The 11,196-nt window shown below is 44.2% G+C and overlaps 1 protein-coding gene and 1 long non-coding RNA gene across 2 annotated transcripts in view; both read left to right on the top strand.

Moving 5' to 3' along the window:
• Positions 1 to 864: 864 nt before the first annotated feature.
• Positions 865 to 5,858, top strand: LOC138200793 (uncharacterized). The gene is made up of 3 exons (XR_011178428.1): positions 865 to 928; positions 3,872 to 4,081; positions 4,489 to 5,858. It is a non-coding gene; the product is annotated as an uncharacterized lncRNA (long non-coding RNA).
• Positions 5,859 to 6,237: 379 nt separating this feature from the next.
• Positions 6,238 to 11,196, top strand: part of LOC138201557 (GDP-Man:Man(3)GlcNAc(2)-PP-Dol alpha-1,2-mannosyltransferase-like) — a 9,457-nt gene continuing 4,498 nt past the window's right edge. Inside the window, exons 1-3 of the mRNA XM_069155162.1 lie at positions 6,238 to 6,305; positions 10,384 to 10,605; positions 11,097 to 11,196. The exon at positions 11,097 to 11,196 is cut by the window's right edge and continues 103 nt beyond it. Coding sequence (XP_069011263.1) covers positions 6,256 to 6,305; positions 10,384 to 10,605; positions 11,097 to 11,196 — 372 coding nt within the window. The 5' untranslated portion in view covers positions 6,238 to 6,255. The remainder of the gene's footprint in view (positions 6,306 to 10,383; positions 10,606 to 11,096) is intronic.

Raw genomic sequence — 11,196 nt, 5'->3', positions numbered from 1 at the left:
ATCACGAGACCACTTTTTACTGGAGTTGACGGTTGCTATGACTCCGTTGCTAAGGAGTCTGCTAAACTAAAAAGCTCATCTGTCAGCAACAGGTAGGTGCAGGGTTATACTTTGGGCCTGTAATTAGTTACATTTATTCAAACCGGCACTATTAAAAGCAGCCGAATGAGTAATTAGCAGTTGATGTTTGCAGGGTACTGATGGATGTTTAGGAAACTCTCACCAGATTCATTTGATCCTGAAGGAAACTTAAAAACTTCATGATTCCCAGGGAAGTTCTGCAGCTTCTTTTTTTCTGTGATTTGCAAGTGGATTTCTGAAGGTTTGTTGCGGAGAAACATGAGAAAAAACAATATCTTTATATATATATTATTATGCTTTAACTACATAAATATGGTAATAGGCTACTTGTGTAGTTTTACTTCTGATACTTTACATGAAGGCCCTAATACTTGTGTACTTCTGCAGATAGGCTACTATGACTACATACAGCTGGCAACTGTCAATACTTGTGTACTTTTGCTCGAGTATTGCGAAGGCTGGACTTTTACTTGTGAATGAGTATTTTTCTTTTATCTGAATAATTGATTGAAATTATTCTTTTGGCTTCTGTGATGCAGATGTAACATTATGGATACACTACCTGTTATATTATATTTGTAAAGTACTGGTTTATTTATACACTGCAAATGACATCCAGGATATACTAACATTAAGTAGAAGGCTGGACATACGATGTGACATGTATGACACCGGAGGACATACAAGCTTTGGAGTCTCATAAAAGGTTGTGTCATCAATAAACCCAGCTGTTCTTTCATATCCAGCTGCATCATGTCCTCGGACCACATCTGGCTCCTTCGTAGGCCTCTGCCTCCCAAAACATTTCCTCCGAGGGTGAAAGGTCCTCCTGCTCCTCGACCTTCAGGTACACTAATGTCTGATGGATGCAGATTTATAAATGCATTATATATTTCTGAAAAGATCAATCCATCAGTCTTACAAGAAAAGTGATCGAAACAAAATCCAATCGAGGACTGCACATTTTCTGCTATTTCCAACTTCCGCTTCACTATATATTGTACGTTTTACTCCATCATATTTATTTGACAGCTTCAGCTACAAGTTCATTTTCAGATTGACACAAACATTAAAATTAAAACACCATCAGATCATAAAATACAACAGATTGTTCAAGAATAAATCAGAGGTTTCTGACCTTTCTGACATGTGACAAGACAAGAATTAGTTTTTTCTAGTTTTGTCCCATTGTCTCAGTTGTTAGAAGTTCCACTAAGAATCACTTCCCCTCTTAAACTTATCACATGACCTCATTTGAACTACCGTCATTATCCAAAATAGAATAACCTTATACCACTTTAGGTAGTCTAAGCTAAATGTGTCCCGCATTTCCCTGAGGTACCACCAATGTTGGTGTTGAGACAGACTCTTTACCTCAGTGGTTTATAACCTTTTTAACATGTGGCAAGATACAAAATATATATATATATATATTTCAAAAGTTTTTTCTTCTTTCCTCTCTCATTAATCATCTCATGAACCCTCAGATTTACCTGGTAACTCTTTGATGGCCCGACTCTTAGGTTGATTATAGAGGGCAATGGTGTAACTGGATCACATGATGGCAGTGCACAGCTTGTTGTCACAGAAACATGATGGAGCTGCAGCTGGTTACAGGTTTAATGCAGAACAGCATTTTCTTTGATAGCAGAGGTTTTGATGACAACAGTGCTGGATGAAGATGAGGCCTACCTGAGGCTGCTGATGACGATGAGAAAGAATTTAAATGGCAAAACATTTTTAAAACACATATAGCGAGTAGCTAGGAAACCAGAAGATCTCACAAACTCTGCTGGAGAACATTGACCTTCAGCTGCCAGGGCAGGAAATAAAGAAAGAGGCACCACGGCTTCTGAAAAGCTGATGAAGGCTTTAAAAGTTTTTGTTTGTTCAGAATCAGACCTGCTTTTATGCTTCAGCTGGAAGAACAACCACCAAAACACTGGAGAGGCCTCACCTGTCCATCCACACTCAATGTCTGTGTGCAGATACAGTATGTCATGAAATATATTACTCTTCAGTGAGAAACATTTATCCATTTACAAAAAACTATTTTTTTAAATCTATACGCAATTGTAAACAATTCATCCATTCATTATCCCCACTGACTTAATGCTGAACAGGGTCATGGGGCTGGTGTGTTTGTTATAATCAATACTGCACTCTGAAAAGGTTACAAGCATTACGATAATTGATGGCTTATATAAAGACAGAGGTATAGTAGTGTGTGACCCAGGCATGTGAGGGTTAATAAAATAAAATGTAAAAAATATCTAAGAAAAATTCCCACGATACTAGTTCTGTTTCTTATAAAGTTATGTAACTAAAAAGTACAGAATAAGGAAACATTTTACCGAGTCAAGTGATTTATGTGTTCATATGTGTGCATGTGTGGATACAGAGGAGACCGAGTTATGAAACATTTGCACCCATATATGCACTAATGTCCCCCGTTAGCTATCTGACAGTTACAATCAAACCTGCTGAGTCATTGATTGTGTTTTGAATCCTTCACTCAGTAGGCCAAGTGGAAGGTAAATCAGTCACTAACCTCTAACACAAACCCAAGAATTGCACATGATTTTGATGATTGTGATGTCAGTTACAGACATGAGCTGGTTTTTATTTCATCTAGATTAAACTAGAGTGTTTTAATCATTGCATTTGCTGCAGCCATGTCTGCTGTTTAAAAAAAAATCAAGTGTTGGCAATAAAGGTAAGAGGAAGTGCGACGAGTGTCCCAACTTAGAGCAGCTTCTGTTCCTCCTCTGTAATAGACCTTTCTTTGTAAAGCAGCACAGGTTGAATGAATATCATCGATGATGACTCCGTTTCATCTAAGTGTTCTTTTAAGTCATGACAGTGAACCAGCATTCAGGGACATGATGCAACCATCATGAACTGTACTTTAGAGACCTGCAGAGCCCAGTGACGTTATCTCATCATGTTCTCTTTTTCTGCAATAGCTCAATGCAACTGAATGGAGAATTAGCGCCACGAGCTGTTTATTTCAGTCAACTAAATCTGAATATAAAGGTGGTGCATGTAAAGAGTCATTTATTTGAAAAGGATTACAATTATTTAACTCATTCCTGAAGGACAAAATACTTTTGTTCCACATCAGCTCTGTCAGCCTATTAAACAACTCAGAGTCCTCCACACATACAGCTCCAATCTTTTGTCTTTAACACATGCAGAAATGAAACGCTGGTTTAAATAGCAGGCAGTTCTGCAGTTTTCTAACCGTCTACTCGCAGCTATCTTCGCTAACCTTGCTGCCAAATGTGCCTAGTGGTAACTCACAGTATTGCAATTTAAAAATCACCTGCAGTCCAAAAGAGCATTTTCCCATTAGATTAACAATGATGATAAACAAATCTGCAGAACTGTTGACAAGATACATCAAACTGCAAACACAATTGTTGTTGTTGTTTTTTTTAATCCAGATAGTTTTTATATTCATAAAACCTCCCCAGCGTATATATTTCACACACACATATATATAGTTTGTAAGTTGCCAGTCATTTTGAGACCCACATTTGTGTGATGCACACTTCAGTTGTGGTTGATTCTTAAAATTGTTTCACATGTAAACAAATTGTAGATGCTGGCCTCCACACACCAGGGGGCCCTGCAGGGAGGCACCAAACTGTTCATACCACCTCTGGGAGGAGCAAAAGTCTGGAATTTTCTGATTCTACACGTAGAGTGAAATATCACAACTCGGTGGATAAACACAGGGATGGTGGCCATTACCTTTCAGCCACTGCTTCACTGTTGTTCTCCACAGCAGGCGCACTGATGCCTCTGCATCAGGGCAATGCAGGTGTGAGGGGATGCAGCAGGCAGGAAGCTGACAGCCCGGGCACGAGGGCAGCCCCACCCACTCCTCTGCTGCCTGACACCTCCACCCTGCTGACAGACAGAATCACTGAGAGTTTCCCCTGTAAACCTCCACGAACTCTAAACAAAACCCCCCTGCTGAAACTCATCCAGTCAGGTAACACTGAGACTTCATGTTCATCCTGAAGCTACTGCTAACTGTTTGAAGGGAAAGCACAATTTACTACCATGCAAATAACAGTTTAAACAAGTTGATCTGTCTGTACTTACATTCGTCTACTTGCTGTGCCGGCTGGTGTATGAGCTCCAAAACAGCTTTGCTTGTAGTCGTTGCTGGACCAAAACAAAAATCTGAATTCAGTCTGGGGGTGGGGCGTGGGGTGGTGGTGGTGGGATCGTTGACAAAGCCTCAAAAAGATGGCCTTCCCAAGATAAGGAAAAGTAAAAGGTCAGGAACATCAGTGCAACCGAATGTTTATTTTAAAAGAAGCACTGAATCAAGTTAAATCTAAAACTTTAAGAATAATAACAACTCAGTAATAACTGTAGCCTGTACTTTCACAGATACACGGTTTCAAACTCCACCGCCCGCTTTCTGCCTCAATGACTTCCTTCAGAGACGTAATGGTTCCCAGCACAGCTCCCAGTTGACACCAACCGACACCAACAGTCCCAGGCGTGGAGCCAGGTTATCGCCTCCTTCAGATGCAGAACAAACAACCAAATATAGTTAAAAGTCCTTCGTCTGCAGCAGATCTCGGATCATATGTTTATTTTTATGTAGTTTACGGCTGTGGTTCTGTTCTGTGCGTCATATTTTACACACCGATCATGTTTTCATATAAAATCTAAATTTGCAAATGAACTAGAAACTACAGACTATATGTCTGACAAATGAAGTGCAGTGAAATGTACAAAGATTTGCCTCTGAAATGTAGTAAAGTGAAAGTATGACATAAAGTCAGCACAGTAAGTACAATATTTTGGTAAAAAAACACAGAAAGCAGCAGCTTTACTGTGTTAACAGATGCTGAGTCACACCTTTTTAGATGACACTGCAAGAAAAAGACGATAAAGACTGAGCTGTTGTCGGGTTAATCACTCTGTAAATATTTGCATGTTCATCTGCAGTCAGCTGAGGTGGTTCGGGCATCTGATCAGGATGCCTCCCGGGCGCCTCCCTCTGGATTTTTTCCGGGCACGCCTAAATGGCAGGAGACCCCGGGGAAGATCCAGAGCACGCTGAAGGGATTACAGCTGTATAACACTGCCTTTTTTTCTGCCCTTCGTTTGTAAGTCATTTCAGCCACAAAGGTGTTATAGAAGAATAATAATAAGAATATTCAAAGTGGAGAGCCATAAGTCCAGCTTTGGATACAAACACACAGAAACCTGACTGTTCTGCAGTATCAGAAGTCATATAAGAGCACCTGAAACAATAAGGATGTGGTATGGGAGTAAATCACTGCCAAAGAAGAATCTGTTCATACACATAATTTATTGCAATAATTTGAATCAATTACCATGACCTGCGCCTGGATAAGACTTTGTTGTAAATGTCCTTTTTTGCTAAAATTGACCCATTGCTTCAAATGTTTTTATAAGCTACTAAACAAACAGGGTTTGCTGGAGGTCTGATGATTCTTAAAAAAAAATATATATAAAAAGATTAAAAAGCTTTCCGAGGCATCATCCACTGTGACAATCACACCAACATTACCAACTTTAGTTTACAGGTGTACAATGTCAACAAAACAATTAAATATTACTGTGTATAGCAAGAAAGACAAAAAGAATCAAGACCTTTAGGTGGAGAGATTATTACTGTTGTCATTACTTACTATGTTTTTAACTTCCAGCTTGTTTTATTACCAATAATTAAGATACGTTTGAAACATATATATATTTTTAACTAATATATGCAGTAGCCTATATATTTCTCTGGAAAACGTGTTTAATCAATAAATGAATATAAAAATAAAAGCACACTCATTTATTTTCTTTCTAAGTTAATAGTGTGTTTTTTTTTGTTTGTTTATTATTTCATGTAGCTTATAGAATTTTTTCTTTTAGAATATTATGAGTATTTATTTTATTTTAATTTCACTGATTACAAAAGATTAAAAGGTGAAAACAAACATCGTACAGAACGTCAACTAAATATGATCATTTATGTGTTTGCTATCATTTTGCATTGTATTAAATAATTAAATAAAAGTCAGATGTCGATGACGTGTGGGTAAACAAACACCTGAGCCAATCACAGAGCGGCAAGCTCGGTCAGCTGATAGCAACTTCCTGTGGTGTCACGTCAAGAGTTGTGTTGTCAAGATGGAAGGGCACGAGCACCAACTCTCCCTGTGCTTCTGTGATTTAATGAGGTTAGTGTCAACTCAGCCTTTCACGGTTCTCACATGTTCGTGATGAAGTTGTATAAAAGATGAGTGTCACGCACATATTCATCAGAGTCACGAGCGGACAGCTAACTTTAGCCGAACTAGCATCTCTCTGGCTAACGAAGTAGTTAACGGCAGTAACGGATGAACGATAATGAACCGTAACGACGATCCTCTGACCGTAACGATCCTCTGACCGTAACAACGATCCTCTGACTGTAACAACGATCATCTGACTGTAACGATCCTCTGACCGTAACGATCCTCTGACCGTAACAACGATCCTATGACCGTAACGATCCTCTGACTGTAGCGACGATCCTCTGACTGTAACGACGATCCTCTGACCGTAACGACGAACCTCTGACCGTAACGACAATCCTCTGACCGTAACGACGATCCTCTGACCGTAACAACGATCCTCTGACTGTAACAACGATCCTCTGACCGTAACGATCCTCTGACCGTAACGATCCTCTGACCGTAACGATCCTCTGACTGTAACGACGATCCTCTGACCGTAACGACGAACCTCTGACCGTAACGACAATCCTCTGACCGTAACGACGATCCTCTGACCGTAACGACGATCCTCTGACCGTAACAACGATCCTCTGACTGTAACAACGATCCTCTGACCATAACGATCCTCTGACCGTAACGATCCTCTGACCGTAACAACGATCCTCTGACCGTAACGATGATCCTCTGACCGTAACGATCCTCTGACTGTAACAACGATCCTCTGACTGTAACAACGATCCTCTGACCGTAACGATCCTTTGACCGTAACGATCCTCTGACTGTAACAACGATCCTCTGACCGTAACGATCCTTTGACCGTAACGATCCTCTGACTGTAACAACGATCCTCTGACCGTAACGATCCTCTGACCGTAACGACGATCCTCTGACCGTAATGGTCCTCTGACCGTAACGACGATCCTCTGACCGTAACGATCCTCTGACCGTAACAACGATCCTCTGACCGTAACGATCCTCTGACCGTAACGACGATCCTCCGACCGCAACGATCCTCTGACCGTAACAACGATCCTCTGACCGTAACAACGATCCTCTGACCGTAACGATCCTTTGACCGTAACGACGATCCTCTGACCGTAACGGTCCTCTGACCGTAACAATCCTCTGACCGTAACGACGATCCTCTGACTGTAACGATCCTCTGACCGTAACGACGAACCTCTGACCGTAACGATCCTCTGACTGTAACGACGAACCTCTGACCGTAACGATCCTCTGACCGTAACGATCTTCTGACCGTAACGATCCCCTGACTGTAACGACGAACCTCTGACCGTAACGATCCTCTGACCGTAACGATCTTCTGACCGTAACGATCCCCTGACTGTAACGACGAACCTCTGACCGTAACGATCCTCTGACCGTAACGATCTTCTGACCGTAACGATCCCCTGACTGTAACGACGAACCTCTGACCGTAACGATCCTCTGACCGTAACGACGAACCTCTGACCGTAACGATCCTCTGACCGTAACGACGAATCTCTGACCGCAACGAACCTCTGACCGTAACGACGAACCTCTGACCGTAACGACGAACCTCTGACCGTAACGATCCTCTGACCGTAACGAACCTCTGACTGTAACGACGAACCTCTGACCGTAACGATCCTCTGACCGTAACGACGAACCTCTGACCGTAACGATCCTCTGACCGCAACGAACCTCTGACCGTAACGACGAACCTCTGACCGTAACGACGAACCTCTGACCGTAACGATCCTCTGACCGTAACGACGATCCTCTGACCGTAACGGTCCTCTGACCGTAACAATCCTCTGACTGTAACGACGAACCTCTGACCGTAACGATCCTCTGACCGTAACGACGAACCTCTGACCGTAACGATCCTCTGACTGTAACGACAAACCTCTGACCGTAACGATCCTCTGACCGTAACGACGAACCTCTGACCGTAACGAACCTCTGACCGTAACGATCCTCTGACCGTAACAACGATCCTCTGACCGTAACGATCCTCTGACTGTAACGACGAACCTCTGACCGTAACGATCCTCTGACCGTAACAACGATCCTCTGACTGTAACGATCCTCTGACCGTAACGACGAACCTCTGACCGTAACGATCCTCTGACTGTAACGACAAACCTCTGACCGTAACGATCCTCTGACCGTAACGAACCTCTGACTGTAACGACGAACCTCTGACCGTAACGATCCTCTGACCGTAACGATCCTCTGACCGTAACGACGAACCTCTGACCGTAACGATCCTCTGACCGTAACGATCCTCTGACTGTAACGACGAACCTCTGACCGTAACGATCCCCTGACCGTAACGACGAACCTCTGACCGTAACGATCCTCTGACCGTAACGATCCTCTGACTGTAACGACAAACCTCTGACCGTAACGATCCTCTGACCGTAACGACAAACCTCTGACCGTAACGATCCTCTGACTGTAACGACGAACCTCTGACCGTAACGATCCTCTGACCGTAACGATCCCCTGACCGTAACGACGAACCTCTGACCGTAACGATCCTCTGACTGTAACGACGAACCTCTGACCGTAACGATCCTCTGACCGTAACGATCCCCTGACCGTAACGACGAACCTCTGACCGTAACGATCCTCTGACTGTAACGACGAACCTCTGACCGTAACGATCCTCTGACCGTAACGACGAACATCTGACCGTAACGACGAACCTCTGACCGTAACGATCCTCTGACCGTAACGACGAACCTCTGACCGTAACGAACCTCTGACCGTAACGATCCTCTGACTGTAACGACGAACCTCTGACCGTAACGATCCTCTGACCGTAACGACGAACCTCTGACCGTAAGGAACCTCTGACCGTAACGATCCTCTGACTGTAACGACGATCCTCTGACCGTAACGATCCTCTGACCGTAACGACGAACCTCTGACCGTAACGAACCTCTGACCGTAACGATCCTCTGACTGTAACGACGAACCTCTGACCGTAACGAACCTCTGACCGTAACGACGAACCTCTGACCGTAACGAACCTCTGACCGTAACGATCCTCTGACCGTAACGATCCTCTGACCGTAACGACGAACCTCTGACCGTAACGAACCTCTGACCGTAACGATCCTCTGACTGTAACGACGATCCTCTGACCGTAACGATCCTCTGACCGTAACGATCCTCTGACCGTAACGACGAACCTCTGACCGTAACGAACCTCTGACCGTAACGATCCTCTGACTGTAACGACGAACCTCTGACCGTAACAATCCTCTGACCGTAACGATCCTCTGACTGTAACGACGAACCTCTGACCGTAACGATCCTCTGACCGTAACGATCCTCTGACCGTAACGACGAACCTCTGACTGTAACGACGAACCTCTGACCGTAACGATCCTCTGACCGTAACGACGAACCTCTGACCGTAACGATCCTCTGACCGTAACGACGAACCTCTGACCGTAACGACGAACCTCTGACCGTAACGATCCTCTGACTGTAATGACGATCCTCTGACCGTAACGACGAACCTCTGACCGTAACGATCCTCTGACTGTAATGACGATCCTCTGACCGTAACGACGAACCTCTGACCGTAACGATCCTCTGACCGTAACGACGAACCTCTGACCGTAACGATCCTCTGACCGTAACGACGAACCTCTGACCGTAACGACGAACCTCTGACCGTAACGATCCTCTGACTGTAATGACGATCCTCTGACCGTAACGACGAACCTCTGACCGTAACGACGAACCTCTGACCGTAACGATCCTCTGACTGTAATGACGATCCTCTGACCGTAACGACGAACCTCTGACCGTAACGATCCTCTGACCGTAACGACGAACCTCTGACCGTAACGATCCTCTGACTGTAATGACGATCCTCTGACCGTAACGACGAACCTCTGACCGTAACGATCCTCTGACCGTAACAACGGTTCTCTGACTGTAACGGTCGCAGTCTTGGTTGTCCGCCGACTTTGCAGTGTCTTCTCCTCTCTCTGTCTTCCGTCCCCCCCACCGTCCCCCCCGTCCCTCCCCTCAGGCTGCTGTGGTCCCTGATGGCGCCCTGTGCCTACCTCAGCCTGCTCCTGACCGTCGCCCTGCTGCTGCTCCTGCTGGGGCTCCGCATGTGGCTGCGGGGCCGCCGCAAGGCCCGCCGGGCTCAGGACGGCGGCCCGGCGGTGGCGTTCTTCCACCCGTACTGTAACGCTGGAGGAGGCGGGGAGCGGGTCCTCTGGTGCTCCGTGAGGGCCCTCATGGACCGGTAAACTATCTTTGACATTCAGGAGGGAGTCAGTCACAGTGAGGAAGGATCCAGTTTACTGACACACACACACACACTGTATGTGTGTCTGTGTGTGTGTGTATGTGTGTGTGTGCATACACATAAATGTGTATGTATAGGTGTATATACATATATATACATATATATGACCGTATACGTATATATATGTATATGTATATATATATATATATATATGTATGTATATACATACATATATATATATATATATATATATATACACATGTATATATATATATGTGTATGTATATATGTATATACATATATATATATACACATACACATGCATGTATGCAGCTTCCCTGATATCTAGCAGGTCGTTTGTTCCACAGCTGACAAAAGATGAATCCACAATTTTCTTTCGTCTGTTGCTGGGAACCTCCAAAAAACCGGCAGCAGATGACGTATATAAATCACAGACGCTGACTTGAATTTGTCCCTCCTCATGCCAGATACCCCGCCGTGTCCTTTGCGGTGTACACGGGTGACCAGGGAGTGACGGGCGAGCAGATTCTGGAGGGAGCCCGGCAGCGTTTCAACATCACGCTGCCT

The sequence above is a fragment of the Embiotoca jacksoni genome, unplaced genomic scaffold (assembly GCF_022577435.1).
Source record: "Embiotoca jacksoni isolate LCO1_2020_lvr unplaced genomic scaffold, fEmbJac1.0.p SCAF_2, whole genome shotgun sequence".
In the NCBI taxonomy this organism is placed as follows: Eukaryota; Metazoa; Chordata; class Actinopteri; family Embiotocidae; genus Embiotoca; species Embiotoca jacksoni.
Note: the sequence above shows the minus strand (reverse complement) of the source record. Positions and strands in the feature narration are given on the sequence as shown.